General features: G+C 47.2%; 1 protein-coding gene across 3 annotated transcripts in view; it reads left to right on the top strand.

The window, feature by feature from the left end:
- Nucleotides 1-22,443, top strand: part of LOC149342159 (uncharacterized) — a 174,303-nt gene that overhangs the window by 88,297 nt on the left and 63,563 nt on the right. For all 3 annotated transcript variants that reach the window (XM_089544415.1, XM_089544414.1, XM_089544416.1), the window contains exons 3-14: nt 958-1,051; nt 1,960-2,089; nt 2,901-3,043; nt 3,649-3,776; nt 4,833-5,036; nt 10,123-10,304; nt 15,323-15,426; nt 16,405-16,463; nt 16,593-16,720; nt 17,592-17,725; nt 18,903-18,991; nt 19,082-19,231. In XM_089544415.1, coding sequence (XP_089400541.1) covers nt 958-1,051; nt 1,960-2,089; nt 2,901-3,043; nt 3,649-3,776; nt 4,833-5,036; nt 10,123-10,304; nt 15,323-15,426; nt 16,405-16,463; nt 16,593-16,720; nt 17,592-17,725; nt 18,903-18,991; nt 19,082-19,231 — 1,545 coding nt within the window. The remainder of the gene's footprint in view (nt 1-957; nt 1,052-1,959; nt 2,090-2,900; nt 3,044-3,648; nt 3,777-4,832; nt 5,037-10,122; nt 10,305-15,322; nt 15,427-16,404; nt 16,464-16,592; nt 16,721-17,591; nt 17,726-18,902; nt 18,992-19,081; nt 19,232-22,443) is intronic.

Here is a 22,443-nt window from a genome sequence, read left to right as displayed (position 1 = left end):
CCGAAATGGCAACTGAAAGAAACGATGTTGCAACTGAAAGAAACGAAGTTGCAACTGAAAGAAGCGATGTTGCAACTGAAAGAAACGATGTTGCAACTGAAAGAAACGATGTTGCAACTGAAAGAAACGATATCGCAACTGAAAGAAACGAAGTGGCAACTAAAAGAAACGAAGTTGCAACTGAAAGGAACGAAGTGGCAACTGAAAGAAACAATGTTGCAACTGAAAGAAACGATGGTGCAACTGAAAGAAACGATGGTGCAACTGAAAGAAACGATGTTGCAACTGAAAGAAACGAAGTAGCAACTAAAAGAAACGAAGTTGCAACTGAAAGGAACGAAGTGGCAACTGAAAGAAACGAAGTGGCAACTGAGAGAAACGAAGTGACAACTGAAAGAAACGAAGTGACAACTGAAAGAAACGAAGTGTCATCTGAGAGAAACGAAGCTGCATCTGAAAGAAACGAAGCTGCAACTGAAAGAAACGAAACTGCAACTGAAAGAAACCAAAGGTTTAGTTTGCCTTCATCTAGCTCCCTCATCTTAATCAGTGTATAGCCGGGCATGCGCATTCAATTCCTCGAGCTCGTATTTTTGCTTTCGTTTCTTTAAGTGGCAAGTTAGTGCTCTTCCAGTGTCCTTCTCTTGTCCTCGTTTTTCTCGCGGTAAGCCCACCCGCAAATCATGACTTACCAACTGGCCCAAAACTCCACTTTGCTCATCTTACCTTACCTCTTCTACAACAAATTACAAGTACGCATTGTCTTGGAAGCGTGCTTTGCCTTATAAATACATGTGTGCCATGAAAGCCACCTCCAGCTCTACTCGATAAAAGTTGTGTTACTTATAAATATACTGTGTATAATGAAAATAACTGCTCATGTTTCCATGCGGTGTGATAAGTTGTCACGCGCAGGGAGCGATTGATGAGGCCAGTGCCCTCTTTCTTCCGACGCAGGTGATACTTGCCCTCGAACTGCTCTGGCCAGTCATCGTTTTTCTTCTCGTCCTCCTGCTTCGCAAAGTCATTCCTCCTGTTAGCCAAGAAACATGTGAGCTGCCACTGCCTTCCTGTCTCGTGCGTGCGCGCGGTCATGTGTGTGCATGTTTGTGTGTTTACCTTTTTTACCCGCGCGCGCTGGAAATGCATATCATCGATAAAGAAATCGTATACTTGAACGGGCAGCAGCATGCACTCGCGTGTTCTTTTAACTAGCACATGAAGCAGTTACGAGCGAGTTCGTTTTCGTTCGCGCTTTTTTTCCTTCTTCTTGCGCAGCCCCTATACGTTTCCTGACACGCACAATAAGATCATTGCTATGGGCCAGCGCATGTGCTTTCCTTTCCCGGTTCTTGTATGTCCCTCTTAGCTAGCGCTGTTTACATTCAGCCCATCTACGTGGTGCTTGAACGTTCGCCTGCCCATCTGCACTCCATCGCCGGAGGAAGCGCTACGCAGCCAGCCGACATAAATCACATATGCAGGCTTACGACACGTGGCAGTGTATAGCCAGCGCATCTGTGCTCCACTTTCATCGGTGTGCTTCCGTTTGGTGCCAGTCTGAAGGACAGATAAGAATATTTTGCTACGGCGGCCGACGTTTGCCGCAGGAAGCGGAAGTAGAGAAGTCTGATAGAGCGAAGAAATGACGAAAATATCCGGTACGGAAATAAAAGAGATGATACCCTTTACTTCACCGTAGTTTTCCATGGCTGCAATGCGCCGCATTGGTAGTTCGTTTGCTTTGAGTAGATTTCCACTCACCTTCATTGGCAGGTTACTCAATCAAATAGACAACGTGATTGTTGAGGCAGAAAAATTTGGCGTAAAATAAAAGCGTCAATTCTAGCTTGTGGAAAGCAAAAAATGAATGGAGAGCCAAAAAATTAGGTATCACTTCCGTGAGGAAATGATGACTGAGAGGAGATAAGGAACCCGAAGTGTGTTATCATGTTTCAGGTTACTACAACGCCCGGGCATTGCCCAGTGCCGGTGGACTGCCCGTGCTGCAGTCGCTAATATGCAACGTAGACAACAAGTGCCTTAACAAATCTTCCTACGAGGAGGTACCTTCCTATCCTGGTTCAAGGTTAGTGTTTCTTTATACTTCTTTTCTCATGTTTTCTGGTCTCTCGTAATCGTGTTTTCATAGTGGATTTTCAAGATATGCTGATAGTTAGTAAGCCAACCATCCCGCATAACTGTGCCACCGCTCAAATGCCGCAGTAGGACAAGGAATAAGAGCTTGACCCTTGTTTTTCTCCTGCTGTGGTGTTTATCTTGTCAGTGCACTGTTCAAGTTTCTACACTATAAACCATGGACCATCTAGAACGTTTACAAGTTCTGTTGAATACTCGTTTCATCTTACGGTAAAAAAACATTACAGTTATTAATGCGAAAGCATTAGAAGCCCCATGGGGCCAAAATGGGTCGTCGGTCATAAAAGTCGCCCATTGGCTGGGTGAAAGTGACGTCATCAAACAGGAGCATTCCCATTAGCTGGAGGCAAGTAACGCCACCAGGCCGGACGTGACCTCACCAGAGCAGGTGTCATGTCACTTTCGGTAAAGGCATCAACAGCTGCTACTGCTATCGCATTGCCAACACGTAATGGGTTTAGGTGTTTCTATGAATTGTTTTACACTAAGATGCCTACGAATGCGTTCTGGGGGAACGCTTGGTGTAAACGTTCATCTTCAAAAACTGCGCGAAATAACGAGGACAAAGAAAAGACGACTTTATGTGTGTGTCCTCTTTCCTCTGTCCTCGTTGTCCTGCTGTTTTACAAGATGAACTATGATGCCATGGGAGGGATGACTGCGAAGGCAAAACTCGTAGTACTTGATCTACAACGCGGTAACGGCAAAAAGTGATCGTTTGCTTCCTATTCTTTTTCCAGGATAAATGATCTAGTCCATGATTTATCGCCCTTGCTTCAAGATGATGGCATATTGTCGGTTATCAAGTCCCTACCTGTGCTGGCTGATCTCCTCAGGCCCCTGGAGGACCTGTTTCAAGACGAGACGACGCAAAAACTGCTGGGTAATTATATTTGAACTACTGAGACTTTATTATTCACGGCCAGGCAAGAGCAAGAGCGCTGGCATGCAACGCGACTGACAATGTGACAGCACAGCTTGCTTAAGAGACTCTCAATCGAGGATGTCGATGACTTCAATTCGCGTGCTACAACGCATAAAAAAAAAACTTTGTGACCTTGACCGCAAGAAATTTATCGATGTATTTTTACTTCTCCAGCGCGTACGGACCTTTTGTAGTTTTGTTCACATACTTTCTTCAAAGCCATAATAAAAATGGCTCTCGTATCTTTCTCGCATGCTGCAAACTGTGAACTGTAGACTCGTCAAAACAACTACTCAGAGGAAACGGTCATTCGCATTGTGTTTTGACTTGACTGAACGCGCGACTGTGAGACGGGCGTTCGGAGAAAAATTCCAACAGCAGCACAGTGCTCGGTGTCCGTAACATTAGTACGATATGCAAGGCTGACACGCTGTCGTGCGAACCAGAGAGCCTGTACTGAACTCAAGGATAAACGTCAATCAAAGTCGCGCTTGCACTGCATGCGCGGCAGTATCCGCCCGGAGAGGCAAACGCAATTTTTTTTTTCTTGTCTGACGTTGCAGGCAAAGGCCTCCCACTGATGGACTTCATTGGCAATAAGAGGTACGCGAGGAGTGTCCTGCTGAGCCAGACAAACATGACGCCTGACACGGTGGATATGCTTCTGGAGTCACGCGTCAATGTTCCTGCGGTAAGCCTCTTAACTCTCGGTGCCGCGGCAGATAGCATGAACACCGTATTTCTCATTATTGCGAAACAATGCCTGAGCCGGCTTGCATGTGCCATCGAAACACGTTGGAGGCCTCCGCGAACAAATTTCGGCGCAAAACAAACTCTTCGTGTGTGGAAGTTCTTGTATTTTGCCTCCATCGGAACACGACTGCTGCCGCCTGGATAGAACCCGGAAAAAATGTGCTCATAGCCACCGCAGCGGGGCACCAGCCGTAAACAATGAACGCCAAGTGTGCGTGCGCAATTTTTCTCTTTTTTTTTCTTGCTGCGCATCATACACGTTCTCTAAATACTATACATCTTTCAAAAGGGACGCTCAAGGGTTGTAGTTTTTTGTTGTAGGCAGAAGCAGGGAAGAAAATTAGATAGAAAAGAGAGAAACTGGAATAAGGTCATAACGATACCAAATAAAAATAAACTGCTTCGGCGCACCACTGTTTTGTAAAACGATCACGACGCCCTCGTGCAGCGCACATGTGCACGCCTTGTTAAGGAGTGCCTGAAACACTTCTTTTCCCACCGCTGTTCTTTCAGTCGCTCACCGCGTGTTTTGTTTTGCCAATGTAAGTATTATTGCATCACTGCGAACAAAACACTGTCATTGGCCAACTCCGCCGTGCTAGAGCAAAATACAGCCCGTTCATCACCGTATGTTCAGGAATGAATATAACGAATATGTAACTTATACCGACCAGCTGCGTCCGGTGACTGCACGCGCCGGCCATGTAACGCTTGGTCGAATCCTCACAGAGAGAGAAAGAAAGAGAGAGAGAGACTGGGCGTTCAGTGAATGGTATTTCAGGGCTACCCGTTAAACGTCGCAGAGGCTGGTATTTAACGACATACTTTTCTTTCTATTCATTCTATTTATAGTTGTATATTAAACGTTCTCAATAAACTTGGAACCGTTACAATTTGCCCTTGTTTTCTTCGCGCCGCTAATCACTGTTTATTGATTGCGTGTGACTGATGTCACAAACGCGGTCCTCACTTTTTTTTCTTTTTATTCACGCAGGTTCTGCATACGCTTGGATCCAGCCTCAAACAGCAGAGCAGTCAGGAATGCAACGCCGAGACTCTTTCGTCGTACGTCATGTTAGAGGACGCAAACGCACTGCAGGCAGTTGCAGCATCGTTGTGCACCATGTCCACGGAGCGCCTAGAGAACCTCATGAAAGAACTGCAGTCTGTGTTTGACTACGGAAAAGTTATGAACCTGGTACGTGCATGCAGACACTTTAGAGCGGGCCCCTTTTAAAAATATGGCGAGGTTTAACTCTTCTAAACAGAGCGAAAGCTCTGTTTGGCTTGGTGAGCTAATTCTAATGAGCAGCGGCAGTCTCCGCCGCTAGGCATTTGGCCTTTCTCTCCTGGTCACACTTCCGGTGCTTTGCAAGCCTAGCTTCTCGTTGTTCGTCGGTTTCAGCGGCTCGTTTAGCTCGCGTCCTCTGTAGTACACTTTCTCGGTGGGGTATGTCGATTGAATGATCGGACGCGCCTTGACGGCGACGTCGAAGAGTTGACACAATCGGACCAGCGCGCACCTCATCCATGGCGAAACTGAAAAAGAAACCGCCGACGTAGTAACTGTTACACCCTCTACTAGTCACGTGGTATCACAGCGGCGAAGCCAGCTAGCGCTCGCAGCTACGCCTCTCCCAGCCTGCCCTCATCTGATCACGTGGTATCACAGCGGCGGAGCCGGCGAGCGCGCGCAGGCGCGCCTCTCCCAGCCTGCCCTCATCTGATCACGTGGTATCACAGCGGAGGAGCCGGCGAGCGCGCGCGGGCGCGCCTCTGCTTGGCGAGTCACGTGACCTGCCTGCGCTCTGGGGCCTCAAGGTCATACGCGCATGAAGGTTGACCTTGAGAGACATGTAGTAATAGAGCTTTCACTCTAAAAAGTGCTTGCTGTGCGTCGCCTTATTGCGCGCTGGACTGCCGTGTGCTTTTGCTTCAAGCAAGGTGTAACGCGAGCGTTTCTGCGCGCATTAGCAACAGACCGAAGAGCGCGCGTTTTCGGCACTTGTGTTTAGACGTTCGAAAGGAAAGAATGTCGAGATAATTGCCGTTTATAGGTGAAATCAATAATCGAATTGATCAAAAGTGCATAATTTTGTTTTTGTCTTATCACAAAGCAGATGCACTACTGCCACATGCATAGCGTTGTTAAAGCTAGCATTTTTTTAAGCCACAGGTTGAATGGCAATTTATGAAGGAAGCCAACAGTCAACATAACCAAGGAAAGCATAGGGCATTTGTGTGTAATTCGAAATATTTATCAATGAGAAATTAATAGTGTAATCACTGTATGGCTGAAAGATAACGAGGGCCTAGGTTCTGGCAGTTATGATGAGCAGTATAAGAGGAATCGCGCACAGCTCCCGCCCTGCATTACCATTCGATCACGTTCAACGTGACACTCGCGGCAATACAGGACGTACTACGTCCGCCGCTACGGACGAAGGTGGAACCGGTGAACACTTTAAATGTTAGGTTACAAGAAACATAAATACCCCCGAAAGTCGCAAGTTGGACAGCCGCCGCTCTAACGCAGTTGTCGTTGGTTCGGATCCCATCGGCGGATTGTGTTTGTTTTTCCTTCTTCTTCTACTTTCTGATCAGTTATTTTTCAAACATAGAATGATTACACTATTAATTTGTCATTGATCAAACACCAAAGTAAAAATAATCCGCAATGCTTTCCTTGGTTTGGTGGACTGTTGGCTTCCTTCGTAAATATGTCATACGAGCCCCTCATTTCCCTGTCAATGTCCGCTTAATCTGACTCCTGGTTCTTCCATGCAGTAAAAAGAGTTGGGCATAGCTCAGCACGTGCTGTATGCGTCAGTTTTTTTACGACGGAATTACGAAAGCAAAGGAAAATGCAAAGGAAAGTGCATACTACGGCGTCTCTCATAGCCTATAGGACGTTAAACCACCATAAACATGTTTTATGGGGTTTAACGTCCCAAAGCGACTAAGGCTATGAGAGACGCCGTAGTGGAGGGCTCCGGAAATTTCGACCACCTGGGGTTCTTTAACGTGCACTGGCATCGCACAGTACACGGGCCTCTAGAATTTCTCCTCCAAAGAAATTCTAGCCGCCGCGGCCGGGATCGAACCCGCGTCTTTCGGGTCAGCAGCCGAGCACCATAACCGCTGAGCCACCGCGGCGGCGTTAAACAACCATAAACAATAAACCATCCAAAGTTCACAGGAAGGAAGGAACATACTGAAGACACAAAACTACGCAGGAAACAGGACACAGAAAAGAAGCAGACAGGACGAGCGTAGACTAACAACTGATTTATTGGTCGAAAACAACCTTCCTTCAAGAGCAACGCATGCGCAACCAAACTTAACGCCCAAAGCAAAAGTACACAATCTTATCAACCTAAAAAGTCAAGTTCCTTCTTATAAAAGTGAATTGATGCCTCGCTAACACATTTTTCCGCACCGTATCTAGCAATTTGCCAGGCTTCAAAGATCTCGCGTGCCTTCTTGTCCTTCGCGCAGCCTATAATCTTCGTTTGCTTGAAAAGCGGCGTACAAAATACTTGTTTCTTCTTGTCATTGATCTTACAAGACTGGCAGTGCCTTGCTAAATGCTGCCCACCGTGCTGGCTCAAAGAGTTATTATGCTCCTGAAGGCGTTTATTAATGCAGCGCCCCGTCTGCCCTACATATACGGAACCACAGCTGAATTGGATCTCGTAGATAACTATCATCTTACAGGCTACAAACTTAGGTCTGTGGTTGACTCCGCACCCTACTTTCTTTTGCAGGTTATTGTTAGTTAATCGGCATAAACGAGACAGTTTACATGGGGCGGATAAGAACACGTTAACACCAAATTTCCCTCCCACCTTCTTCAAACCGTGCGGAAGGAAAGTGAAATGAAGGAAAGTGAAAAAACGAAGCAACCCGGAGGCTCGTGTTTTGCAGCACCATTTTCACAGACGTGATCCCAATATATCAGTGGTACAAAAATAAATGCAGAATTGCCGCTCAGAGAAGGAATCAAGACATGTGAACCTGTAAAAAACAAATGCGTGCAGTATACGCGCATGCATTTCCAACAACCCACCGCAGGAAAGAAATGCTTCAAGCTTCGTTTAGCTTCATGCCATCATTACCCACCTTAAAATTACTTAGTGCAATGAGGCTGAGCAAGCAGTATCTGTCTTTCCTTGATACGTTGCGACAGGACACGTTAAAACAGGCACAGAAGCACTATCCGCTTGTGTACTATACAGTGAACTTCCAAAAAAATCTACGTTCAGTAGAGAGGGAAAAAACAGGAGATTAATCCTTCACTTTTCGCTAATCGCATGAATCCGCTCCAGATCGGTATCGGCGATTTTCAGGAAATCGACGACACGCTGCGGGGGCACCGCAAACTAGTCGAAGGAAAATCGGCGCGCTGAACCACGCCGTTTGCTTCGTTACGAGAGCACTTCGCCGCCACACTCGGACGTTATTTTCAGAACTTTGCTCTGAAAAATAGTAGCCGACCGATATTTCGGACTCAATTCGGACTAGCGCGATATTTCGGACTTCGCTGAGGAACCGTCGCGCACCTCATAGGAACGTGTACATTTTCACGACCGATATTTCGGACTTTGCGGAGTCTAAATGTTCGAATTTCCGGACTAAAATAGACGCCAACAATATTGCAGTGATCATTTTTCAACCGAAAATTTGTTATTTCGGCCTAATGTAGACGCGAGCGGGCATCGCTGTCACTACCAAACCGTTTGACGCCACCGCGAAAGGCGCCATCTTGGATTTAAACGGAATCGGCTCGGCGGGCGCAGTCGGACTGGCTTGGATAGGTTTGGCTATTTGTTCTCTATCGTCGAGATATGAGATGCTCTCCATTGCCATCGAGATGGCCTACAAAGGGCGCGCGATTGCATTGAAAACGGTACAGCGGGACAGCAAACGCGGTAGACGGGGAAGAGGGTGGGACTGCAGTCGGAGGCGCTCGCTCCCGCTCGCGTCTTCCCGCGGGTTACCCATGTGTTACCTCGCGGTCTTCGCGAACGTTGCCCCATGCAAACCGACTGTTCTTGCTTCGCGCAGCGAGTGCATTCATTCGCGGCATGACCGCGGCCGCGTCGCACTATCTGGTATCATGATGCGATAGGATGCGGGCATGAAGAAAGCACGGCTATGACTCAGATAGAGTGTAATATTATCGCTTGTAGGCGGAACTTGGGAAGCGGCGATTTTCGCGATTCTGAAAGCCGGTTTTACGCAAAAAAGTTTTTTTTTTAGTTCTCGCACCGCGGGGTGCATCGTCCAAGCCGCGGCGGACGCTGCAGCTGTCCCGCTGTACCGTTATCAATGCGATCGCGCGTCCTTTGCGCCGCACTATCTTATTGGGGTTTAACGTCCCAAAGCAACTCAGGCTATGAGGGACGCCGTAGTGGTAGTGAAGGGCTCCGGAAATTTGCGTCCCACTATCTGGTATCATGATGACATAGGCTGCGGACATTAAGAAAGCACGGTTATAACTCAGATAGAGTATAATATTATCGCTTGTAGGCGGAACATGGAGAGCGGCGATTTTCGCGATTTTGAAAGCCGGTTTTTCGCTGAAAAGTTCGTTTTTTTAAGTTCACGGATTTTTCGGACTGTTCGATTATTCGGACCATTCGGGTCCCGCCGAGTCCGAAAAATCGGTCGGCGACAGGAGCCCTGTTACGTGGATGTTTGTGTGCTGACGAGATAGAAATGGTGGTAAATATCATTGCGCGAGTTTTTCTGGCGCCAGCAATACAAGGAGAGCATGGGGCAGAGGGTTTGGACTATAGGTAACGGAGCTCTTGCAAAGCCATGACAGCGCAGCTCTTATCAGGCACCGATCCTTTATTTCTAAAGAGCAGATTTTGCGTGGACCTATGTAAATACCAGACGCGAATGTTCATGTAATGGCAGGTATTGTTACGGTGGGTGTGTGCGGTGATTTGCTATCCATGTGGGATGAGGGGGGGGGGGGCTGATATATTTATTTACTCGAACTACATTCCCTTAAGCACTCCCTTTTATAAAATAGAGTGCGGTAGAGGACGGCTTACTCCTTGTTTACTACCATATAGACGTATTCGTGTTTCGAGTGTACGTGCGTACAGGTGGCCTCTATGGACGCACATCTGCTATTGCGCAGGCGCATTTCGGTCTCCACCTAAGCTGTTCACAGCAGCGGAGCGCGGATTACGCTATGCTAAAGCTCTCTACTGTTATCAAGGCTTCCAACGCGCTCTTCTTAAGCTGCGCGCAACGTCTGCCGCGAACAGGTGTCTCAAGTGGTGAAGAGCTTGGGACTCGGAGACTTCAGCCTCGCGCTGAACAAAGTCGCCGGCATGGTCACTGCCTTCAGTAGCATCAGCGAGCAGATGCCCAGTGATTTCTCGGGGAGCCTGGATGCACTTCGAGCTCTCATTCAAGACTTCACCGACGAGAGGCTCAACGCCGACCTGTGAGTGCGGCTATTTCACTGTCTTATAACTTTGAAAGTGCACTGCCGCTTTTGAGTGAAGCGGAGGTTGGACGTTGGTTTATGCTGCTATAGCTACCGCCAACAGTTCCCTAAAAGGGTCTGATTTTCAAAACCATAGCTCTCCACACGTCTGACTTTCCCGTAGCTGTACACGATTAAGAACTAGACGGCTAGAAGGCTCCCTCCATTTACGCGTTGACCGTACGAACATATATATGGCGCCTCTCGCTTTCTGGTTTAATTTTTTTTTTCAGAAATTCGGCGGTAAAAATGGGGTGATATTTTTTAAAGTGCAAATAGGGGTACAACTCGGGTTATTCAGCCAAAAGTTCCATAATTCCTCTTTTTGGGTGGTCAGTTTTGCACCAAATGATAAACTACTACAAACGCTCTTCTTGGGATATAAAGTAGTGTCTTTTCATTATTTCTTGAACAGTATGAAAATCGCAGGGCGCAATGAAAAACTGTTTACCAAATCAGAAATTTGCTTTTTTTTTCTCATATGTTACAAGTATTTTGAAGCGTGCATTACCGTCTCTTGAAAATAGTCTTTCAACATCAGAGCGACCTTTCTAAAAGAACAATTAAAATCCTTTGAGCAGTTAGTGGTTAGCGCGTGTGAAGCATGATTCAATGATCCCAGTAAGACATGTGCTGAATACCCCTGTTTTGGCCTCTCACTTCGAAAACGCACTTTTGCAACTTATCCTCAAATTAAGCTGCGTCTCGAAAAACAAGCGCTAAAAGAGATTTAAAATAGTCAGCAAGCCTCCGGTCTGGGTTAAGCGCGAGATATCTGCTAATTTTCGTGTGTGTCTTCAGCTTTGTGCACCAGAAAACTACTTCCACTTCAAAGCGCATTTTCGAATAGAAATCGGGTTTAACCCGACTGTCGACAAATGTGTTACCCGATTGTCGACAAATGTGTTCCCGGGAATGGGGGGAGGGGGGTGTCAAGAATCACGTTAAGTCGGGTCTTACCCGAACACGGAGGGCCCTACGTGTATATACGTCCGAAAAGCATGGATAGCTCAGTCGCTGGCACTTCCACACACAGTGTTGCGAATTTTCTCCCACGCAAAATTTGTGCGAACAAAACAATCCCGCCTTGTGCTCGGGAAAAATTTTATGTTCTGAAGTTCTCTGCCGGAGAGCCTTCAAACAACATTACAGGCATCTCGGTTTCCCCTTTTTATGGGTTAGACTTCTACGCAAACGCTGAAAGTACTCTAGGAAAAGACAGTTGGGCTATAGTCGGATACAGCTTAAGTCTGCAGTGAAGCTCCGCCCACATTCAGCCTCCGCGCACAAAATTCCTCCACGATGAAAAAGTAGTCCTCTGGTTAAACGTTTCTTGTTACGTAAACAAGAAGCTTATCACAAGAAAAAAATGATAAGCTCTATGATTTTGACCCGTGGATTGTTTGATATAGTCAAGCATTAAAAATCTGATTTCGTTTAGAGTTGCGGTTGGCCAGCGGAGTAATACAAGACGCCGCGGACCGCAGCCCAGTGTTAGCAACTGCTGTTTTTTTAAGTTGTATCCTACTATAGTTGGTACTGGTTCTACTATCAGCAATGAATGAAACGCGAACAAGACAACTGAGGTGACATCTGAAAGCTCCTGGAGAGGAAATGCTAGCGCGGTTGATTAACACTTCTGAAGAAGAGTCTTCGTGCCTTCCAAGTCAAAAGAACTTGAGCAAGTATTGAGCTTCCCCGGGCTAAAATATTCTTATCTTGCGTTTCGTGGCTCAGCTGTCTTGTTCGCGTTTCATTCCTTGCTGATAGTACATGTCTCGATAGCAAAAAGACAAAGACTCTGGAAGAAGGACAGAACATTTCTGTCGTCCTTCTTCAAAAGAAGTAGGACACCCTTAGCTCGTCAAGCCTGTTTCGCCGGCTAACCGCAAGATCGGGGAAAACAGCAAGCCCGGCAAGCCTTGCCGAACTCTACACTCTTATCATGAATACACCTATATGGGAGTATAAAGGGAGTGAGATGTCCTCTACCGTGTGCGCAGAAGACACTTTACTCCCATTTTACTCCTTTCTATTTAGAGTGTACTTTATACCATTTCAGCGTTTAAGAAAAGGTGTGACCTGACCTGAGCTAAACCAAGGCCATTCAGCCACCACTGCCTGAGCATCGAGTTACCAAGCAGTCTGTCACGTGGCACAGTGGCTACTCTTCTTTCCCCGCGCATGATGGAGCGAGTCACGGAGGTAGCGACGCGTAATTGGCAGAAAACACAAGGAAGTTGTGAAGGAGGAAGATTTCAACGTCCGACGGCCGCGAGGTCCCGCGCAACACGTAAACAGACACGCCGACTACAGCGTTGGGGTTTCTGACTGTGAAAGCATTGCTGGCAATTAAACTGAAGCGAACAAGTTTGCTGAGGGTCAAACCATGACGTTAATCACATTCCTTAAACCCGTAATTAAATGGCGACGCCGCCAGCGCTTTGTTAGGACCGCATGAATGCACCTGTGGCCGGACACGTCTGCTGCAAACTTGTCAAACTAGTTCGCTGCACCCCTGCACACGTTTAGTTTTGTGTTACATCGACGGCGCTACGCTTGCAGCTAGGAAGTTCCTACAATAATTGCCGCTGTTTGAAAGCGGTCATTCGAATGCTAAGGATGCTTAGAAACAACACTCATGTATTTCACATAACAGAAGCGCTGGTGGCGAACTGAGTTTTTGCGGCTAAACGTCGTAACTTCGCAATTGTAACCAAGGGTAGAAGTTAAGGACAGGAAAGAGGTTCGAAAACTTGGGGTCGTCTTCCGCGAGTGCCGAATGAGGCTACTGAAAATACACGCGCCTTTCCGCTCTTCGCATCCGCCTCCTCCTTGCAACTCTAAACACTAAAGACCGTGTGTGGCTGAGTTTTACAACAGTTTCCTTACCAGTTTCCTTACCAGTTTCCTTACTAGTGTCCTTAGCTGTTTCCTTAACTGTTTCCTTAACTGTTTCCTTACCAGTTTCCTTACCAGTTTCCTTACCAGTTTCCTTACCTGTTTCCTTACCTGTTTCCTTAACCGTTTCCTTAGACGTTAAGGGCATTCCAGCGATAGTAAAGACATATATTTGTTAGAAAGGGAGCTGCTATAGAAGTTTACGTATTTGATGATGATGATGTCCTCAGGCTTAATGGCACATACCCACGGCGGGGGATTGGCCAGGGTTCATAGCGGATACAAACGCACTCATGTACAGGGAATGGAGTATTTTTAAAATTTTGGGACGCAGAGCTTTTCGCGACTATCCTTTTCTTCGCCATCCAGTATTTCTTCCACTATCTCCTCCTTCACCCAAGCCCTCTAAGGCGTAGAAAAATTTTGTAGTCGGACAGCAAACTTCGGACGTGACGGCCGCTGGAATCCACAAATGCAGACGTTAACTGCATTCCTGCACGCATAGGTGAAAGCTGCCTCTGTTAGCTATTATCCTGTTACAACCGCAGCTGTTGTAGGGAGCCTGAACTTAGCAGAGAGCGTGCGTCATAACTACTCGTATCATCGCGCCGGTCAAAGCACCGTGCATGGCGACGCACTCGCGTTCTCGGAGATGGCTGACACATGCCCTGGATAACTCATCGGCGACGCGATCTCGGAGCGTTTAGTCTAGTTCAGGGGAAAAGCTGTAGTTTACCAGAGAAAACCGGGAAGCTTACTGTGATCTCGCACATTCAAGTGGTCTCTGAACAAAAACCAGTTGACTGAGACTCTAGACTATGGATCTCTTCTCTCCCTTTGCTGCTCAATACAGCTTGTCGGAGACGAAAAGGGGTACAAGATGCGGCGCCATTCGACACGCGATTTCCTTGGTCAAGGACCCTTGTACATGTGCGTGCGCGCCTGTGTGTGCGTGTGTGAGTGTGTGCGCGCGAGCCGACCAGGCGGCAGGGGCCCGAAAGGGGATCCCGTGGCCGTCCCCCCGCGACCGTCCCTGAACCGGGCGGCGGGCTTTGAGGTCGGGCAGCGCGGTTGCCCGTCGCCGTTTTCCGGGAACTCTTTGACTGTCCAAGGTCGGAGAGGCGGGAGCGGCGGCAGAGGAGGGAAAAAGGAAGACTCGGCCCGGCATCGAAGGGACAGTGCTTTGTGAGACGCTGAACGAACAGGTCGTGCTTCCAATCTCTCTGTAAAGTTCTCTTCTTTTGCCGTTCGGCCAATTAAACCAGCCAAGTTTTACCGGAGTTCCTTCATTGTGAACGAAACTAACGAACGCGTACGTAGAGCAAATACCCTCTAACGTAAAATACAAACACAGCTTATTACTATACAGTTACACACGGAGCTCGCACCCTAGTCGGCAAAATGAGCAGGACCAGCTGGTGGTTCGCTACCTTCTCGAGAGTCTGCGAGGGACTAGTTATTTCTGTCCACCTATAGTTTGCAGGGTTTGGCTCCGAGGTTCGGGATTTTCATGGCAGACCAGCGCTCGTGCGCCGACCTGCCATGTAATGCTGTTACGGTAAGGTTTTCTGCCGGGAATAAACTCAGTTTGACTGTCTTCAGTGCGACAGCAATGACGGACTAGGGAATAGCATTTTAAAGGCACTTATACACAACTCGACGAAACCGGGCCAATGTTTACAAAAAAAATTAGCGGGCGCCTAGACAATGGCCCGCCTGCGTTGCAATAGCACAAGGAGCCCGTCGAGGCGTTGTCTGGCGAAAACACTTCCGGTCTGGTGACGTCACGTGGTGTGTGAAGTCACACTCGCTCAGTCACAACGAGGCATGACATGACGTGCTCGACACGCTTGTCATGACCTAGCATGACGTGTAATTTAAGTCACCCTATGTAAGCGTGATGACGTCATCAGGTGTGACACGAGACGGCGACACCGCCAATGGCCCGACCGGCTACTTATGCTCTCGCATAACTTTCCCCACTTGCACCCGAAGACTGCGGCAAAATGCCGGGACCGCCACACCATCAACACAAATAACCTTCAGTAACTCAAGTATCAATTCCTCCCTTTCAGATTGAAAGCTATCTGGGACGATGTGGGACAGGTTGTGCCCAGTCCGGAAAAGGAACTCGTGAGCACCATCATGGAGTGGATAGCAGGCGGCACTACTCCCTCTGGTAAATTTCGGCCTCCTGATGCATTTTATGGGTGATGCCGAAGTGCGAGGCGAAGCGAAGCAGGCCGAGAATACACTTATAATTATCTGTCTATTTGTACGCGCCCTTTTCCTTGATTTATCTGCGCAAGCTTTTCACGTGGCAATGACTGAGCTCAAATGAGACAATCGCTAACAGGAAATAGCACATATATGCAGTTGCTTGTTTCTTTTCCTTCTCAATCAGCTATCAACTCCTGCGAACGCAAGCTACAAGTGTACTCATTGCGAAAATAGCTTTAGTCACATCATCGTCTTCTGCTATTTATGATGGCTTCACTTTGAAATATCTTGCGGTGTTCGTATTACAGGTGACCGCAGGATCTGCAGTGGATAACTATACCAGCTGCTTTGCGAACTATGTTTACACTTTTACTTTGAACTTGGTTCAAAGTAAAAGCTTGAAGTTAGTTCTAGGGTGATATGTTCGAAGGATTTTTCGTATTTGAAAAATATCGCGAGCATGTACCTTAATTACCAGCAACGTCACTCTAATTCTGATTGTAAGCTGCCTTACGATATCAACTGCTACGCCGCCGTTTTTTTTTTCGTTTTTTTCTGCAGCCAAGTCCAGATTTCTTGGACATCGTTTTTAATTGTGAGGGAACTGTGGAATATTGCAAGATACTATTATAAACATATTGATGGGAAAGGTCGAATTTTCCGATCGTAGCAAGAACTTGGTTTTGAAGTTTGTCCTGCGCTCTGAGCGAGTAGCTAAGATTGCCATTGAGAACTAAAGGGGTGACTTTTTGACAACAAATAGCAGAAAACTACACGCGTCCCGAGGGGATATCTGCGGATATATTGGTTGTTATGATTCAGTCATGCGATGTGCGAAAAAACTGCTTCCATAAACAGCATGAAAAAATGCGCTTGTCCAGATTTATTTTTTTTTTTCACTGATAATGCAGTGCGTTTCTTTGTCTTTTTTTTTAAGGTTTCTCCAAATCATCTGCTGATCAAGACACTCCGACGAGTACACCGTCTAGTCGGGAGGTAGGTTTGTGTATTTGTATTTTTTATTGAAAATTGTCTCGCGCGTTTCTGAGCAGCGAAATTTGACGGAGCCTGGAATCCTGCAGATTTTTCTGAGACTCCCTTATAATTTTTTCCCGCCTTCTGTAGGGCACACTAGGAGACGTGCTCAATAGTGCCGTCCAGTTTGTCAATGACTTTCAATCACCGGGTGGATCTGCGTCAAAGACCAGCCGTGTCTTCGAAGCCTTCTTCAATTTTGACAAATCAACTACCATGTAAGTCAGCCATTGAACATTCTTCGAGGTTAGGTATTATGTTCGTTTTTTTTTTTTTTTGTGCACAGTCGTTAGCGAGAAATTACGGTACTACGAGCATATGGCGTTCGACAAAATTGTTCGCAGTGTTGAAGCGTGCGTGTTTAGCGATACGCTCAGTGATAACATAAGTAGCACGAACTCTCCTATAGCTTTTATTTAAAGGCGTCCTTCCTCTGAAAACCACCGAGTAAAACAGTATAGCACGGCGCCTAATACGCCTAAAAGAATATCGCGTTTCATTTCTTTAGGATTGTACACGCTATCTCTCAATGAACAAGCAAGCTGTGGTTGACTCTGTGATTTAACATGATCCGCCTTTGCAAAAGCATTATTGCTTGCCCTTATTTTAACCTGTTAAGTATTTGTATTTCAGTAACATCATATTCATAAGCCGTCAAAATGAAACAACTCGAAATAAATCACTTACATGGAGTGCTGAAGACTGCCATCCACTTGATTGAAACTCGTGACGTCCATACTGAAAAGGACTCCGTGATAGCCGTCACAAACGAATGGCGTCGTTATCTGGCCTAACGGATCTGTACGAGAAAAGAGTCTTGAAGCCACCGCAGTAACAGCCGGAAGTGGCGACACCTGTATTTCTTTCTATGACTGTTTATGGCTCACAAAAGATCCGTTTTTAGTGAAAGCAGAGTCATTAGTATTAAAACGCGTCAATGTATCGATATAGGCCAGACTTTAAATTTGTCCTTAGTGTTTCTTTAAGTGTTCGTGTTGAGACAAACATTCTACTTTCCGTCACAGCAGAACAAGAATTGAATGCATTATTGGGCGCATGTTTATAACTAGTGTTGTTTGTACTTCTCAGAAAGGACATGCTTGGCGTCATGGATGAACTGATGTCGAATAAGGGTGAAATGCCTTCGGTGAAACGGAATAGGCAGGTTGCGATGTACTACACAGGAAGACTTGTCGGCATCGTGGTGGAGTTCATGCAAGCAGGTAAGGTTTGTTGGTTGCAGAATCGGTGGTACAGGGTTGGTGAGTGAAACATTTGCTTATGCGGCCCACGTTCGGGTTGTGAAGAAGAAGAGTCCAGGCGTGTTACACAGAGGCATCTAGTATAAGGGCGTAGTGGCACCTAGTAGACGCGTCGTGGTATGCGGGTCCAGAGAACGGTAGCGAAGGTCGCCCAGCTCTCCAATGTAAAACGAACATGCGGTAAAATGAGGCGTGGCGACTGTCGGCCGCGACGGCATGTCCTGTACGTTTGTTTTCTGTAGGATAACCCCATGGACCTGCAAACGGGGGATGCTAGGACGTTTCGTAACGTGGTGTGTTATTAGTATCTGGTCGCGATGGAGTGCAGCTTTCGCTGACTTACGTCACTGATGTACAGACCTCGAGTATGTTGATTGAGACACGAAAGCTCGTGGCTAACCATGCTTGCTGCGCCGTCTATTTATAGCCACGTGAGTAACCGACGAGGTTGCGCGCATGAGCGCTGCGACCCGGGCAGCTGTGCTGCGCGAGCGCAGCCGGGCATGCAGTGTAGTTCGCGGCAATTTTGTAATCGCTTACGATTACCAGTTATGCGTTCTTCATTAATGTTTGTGGCCGGTATAAAAACGAGAGGGGGCGTGAGTGCAAGAGGTGCTTATTATCGCTGTCGAGCTAGCGCATGCGGGTGACCTGCTGACTTCAGCTAATTTCACCGGCAACGCGCGTGGACAGTGCTCTCGTCTTCAATAAACAATCAACGCAAGTTGTCCTCTTGTAGATTCTTTTTGTCAAGTTTTACTCACGTTGTGAACTTAGCTTGGCATAGTGACCTAGAGGTAAAATTAAAAACGGCAATGTAACCGAACGTTTTGTATTCACACAACTTTTTCCCAATAACAAGCCTGTTTTAGTATGTTTTCCCCGGTATACTGCATGCAGTTAGTTATGGCGACGTTCTCAAGTAATAAAAATGTTAAAATAACCCTCAAAATGGGTACCAGTCATTATCAGGAACACAGTTTTGATAAAGATTAGACGTTCAAGTTCTGCCAATGTAGATTGAACATGGTCACGCTCTATGTGAAATACGTTCATTCAGTTCCTGTCTTGCGTATTACTAGCGGTTGTAAAAACCCGTAAAACACCGTAACCATGAATGCGTTTTTTTTTTTTTCAGACTTACACCGAACGTTCGAAAATGGGCAGAATGCATTCTTTCCTCAAATGATAGAAAGCCTTATAGCGACATTTTCTTCAAACAAACGAGTATGTATGACACGTATGTTTTATATGATCTATAGCAGTCATAGAGCCGTCCGTCACCTGAGTAGTAACACTTAGGCTCTTGTCGTTCAGGTAAGTCGGATACTGTCTTCCAAAGGAATTGTGAACGTGGCCTGCAATGAAGACAAATTCAAGACAACATTTCACATCCCGGTGCCTTCTGACAAAGTCAAGGACCTCCAAGTTTTCACGTGCCACTTCCTAAACGACCTTGTCCCTGCAGTGAGTCTTTTTCTTTTCTTGTACAGAGTTTTGATCTTGCATCGATATTACTGCATAAACGCAATGCAAGCCACGACGTTATAACAAACTATGCTGATAGAATCGGGAAAGATACCGCAATGAGCGGTATCTCAGTAAGCCGAATTCTACTTCCCCTCTGTCAAATAAATGCACGTGCCGCGCAGGTAGTCATGCTTCCAGATAGGCGTCATATCAAAAATAAACGCAAACTAAAGCTATCACGGAGAATCTCGTTCAACTTCTTCCTGAGGCGCTTCACGTACTCTTAGGTGAGGTTGTCACTTGTGCTGGGCAAGTTACCGGATGGTAAAGGCGGTGCGCCATACGCCATTGGCAGATTGCGAATGTGACGTCACAATCACGTGAAACACATGGAGCCGGTGGCTGCATCCATGTCATTCGCTTTCTCGCCGTCGGTGCGCGCGGATGCTGATCGTGTTGATGCCGTTGTGTTTGACCGAGAGGCAAAGAGTATATCAATGAGAGGCAAAGAGAGACAACGAGTGCCGTGGTGGCGTCAATGCTTTCGCATTCTCCCAATGGGGGTTGCCGCAGTGATCTGTAACGTTTTTTCGAACAAGATCGTGATGTTGCTTTATGACCACGCCATGAGAAATGAGGTTGCCACGACTGCGCTCGGCTAAAAACAGGCTGTGGCGCCGTGGCAGCTGACGCCAGGTTCACTGGCAGCACTACCTCCCTACTCCTGTGTGGAAACAAGAATGGCGCCGCTCGGTTTCAAATGGCGCCCATGAGTGACTGCATTGCAAAGGCGTGGTAGACTTATTCGTCTCGTAGGTAACAACTTCATTTTAGTGAGATTTTAGGGAGAGGCTAGAGATCGAACGGCCGTAAGCCCTTGCGCCGCGGCGGCTTCAGATCTGCACAACACTGCCTCCCACTGTTCGATTGTGGTGGTTGATTAGTGTGTGAAGGGTAGGTGTTGACATTCCCAAAGAGACGTGGTAGTGTGGCTGGTTGTGGGCAGAATTTGCACGTTGGTGTGTATCTATCTGGGTGTCTTCAGGAGAGCAGAAGCGAGTGCCGGTAGATTTGTCTGTAGCCATCGCCACGCGTTGGCTTGAGTTTTGGTCAGCGACTGGTGCACGGGTGGATAGAGGGCCCGCGAAAGTCGGTATGCTGATGAACTTTGATGGTAAGTTTGGGGGCTATTCCTACGGTGCCTCGATGCGCGCTCCCCCGCTCAGGGTGAGGACAGCTGCGTCGTCTGCTACGGCGGCCGCCATTCTTGCGCCCGCGGCATGCAGGCTTCGTTCTCATGGGGGGAGGGCTACTCGCTTGCCGCGGGCGCTTAAAATAAGAAAAATTAGGAGTCTTGCGGGGCGCTTTTGTTTTACATGAGAATAGAGTACTAAATTTTGTTGGAGAACCTTTTGATTTTAAAAACGGGACGGACAACGTCAAGGCGCGGACGGCAACAAGGAAAGCGGTATGCAAGATAGTAGTAGTAGTAGTAGTAGTAGTAGTAGTAGTAGTAGTAGTAGTAGTAGTAGTAGTAGTAGTAAAAGACTTTTATTCGACCATAATTTATAGGCCGAGCATGTCGACCGCCTGGGCGACCAGAAGCCGCTGTTCTTCCCCTTCAGCGCCAAGCCAGTCGAGCCAGGGGGTGATGGATAGAGGAAGGAACCCGACTGCTGAGCAGCCGGGCAATGCAAGATATGCGCCAATTATGTCAGTGAAGCTTCTCTGGAATCTATCGCTATAGTTCAAAACCGATCTCTTACGCACTGACTCCGTTGGTGCTTCGAAACAGCACTCCACCCCAACATAAATTTGCGTCGTCAGCTAGCTTACTCGCGTCAAGCGACCATCCTCCTAAAGAGGAGGAAATAAAATTCTGAAAACGTTTATTTACCGAAGTTTGCGATAGATTATGATGAAGGGAACCGTTACTAGCAGAGGAGCATGCACTAAAAAGGTTTTGAGCCGCTTTTAAGATGAGTTAAATATTTATGACGGTTATGTCAAGGCATATTCTGCATACCACCGCGGGATTGGCAGACCCGCTGGTGTTGTCCTTCTTATGCATGTTTAATCTCCGGGCTAACAAAACGCATGGCGCTTGAGCTTCTTTCATTCGTCCGCGCGGTTTTGTTAGAAGCTTTTGTCTTCGAAATAAGCCTGTAGATGAATTTGTTATTGGAATTAGCCCCACATTTCCTGCTCGAGAATGAAAACAATGAACACAGCACGCAAGAAAACAAAGTATTCAAAATATATCAGTCGAATTACTCGAATGAGCACCTCAATCTGCAGATAACAACATATTCTGTTAATCTCATTTACTGACCTAATGCGGCGTCATTGGACGAAGCATCGGTCTAACAGGCAGCGCAAGCTACTCAATGCAGCATACGCGTAAAAAACTCAAAAAATCGTAAGCAAATTAATCCGCACTGATTCCTAAACGACCCAGATGCACAGTAATTGCCACAGCTTGTGCCCTCGCTTTTTCTCGTGCTCTGTGCCTTGATTCGTGCCGGCCGCGGTTCGCTGACAAGCGCCTCGTAAAGGCAATTATTTTCTAATGAACAGAAGCGGCGAAAGCACGTTTGGAACGCATTCACGAGCGAAAACAATGTGTCATGAAATTTCGAATGCAAACAGGCAAGTGGCAGGCAATGGCCGGTTCGGCGCTGAAGCTTGCCTTTTTTTTTACGCTGAGCAAGACGAATAGTGCGGAAATGAAATCTGACCAATACAAACGATGTACTACACTTAGCTGACTAAACGCAAAAGTGGCAAATCTTAACAAAACCAGCACTGAACCAACATGCGGCACTTACACTGCAGACACATAAGTCGGTTGGCACTTGTCACGCTTGATCCGGACCAGCCACAGAAGCCTCCTTTTCCAGTATCTTGGAAAATGGAACATCCTCCAACCATTTCTCGCATGGTTGGAGCACTGAGGAACACAACATCCAGGCACTGCACGGCGATGAAAGCCGCGCGAACGCAGGCACGCAGCAGTGACGCCCGCACGACAGCCGAGCAGCGAGGTCGACGCGGGCAAACACAATGGCGGAGGGGCCACGAAAAGAGGTTTAGGCGGCGCCGAGTGGTTCAAAGGGTGACTTCACCTTACGCGGGGGCGCGCGCATCGAGGCACCCTTAGGCACCCTAGCTATCCCGCGGCCGAGTCCAGACGCCATCTCTTGCCCAGT

Source organism: Amblyomma mixtum, chromosome 5 (genome assembly GCF_055824585.1).
Source record: "Amblyomma mixtum isolate Tamu chromosome 5, ASM5582458v1, whole genome shotgun sequence".
NCBI classification, from domain to species: Eukaryota; Metazoa; Arthropoda; class Arachnida; order Ixodida; family Ixodidae; genus Amblyomma; species Amblyomma mixtum.
The sequence above is the reverse complement of the archived record's forward strand: the minus strand, read 5'-3'. Positions and strand labels throughout refer to the sequence as shown.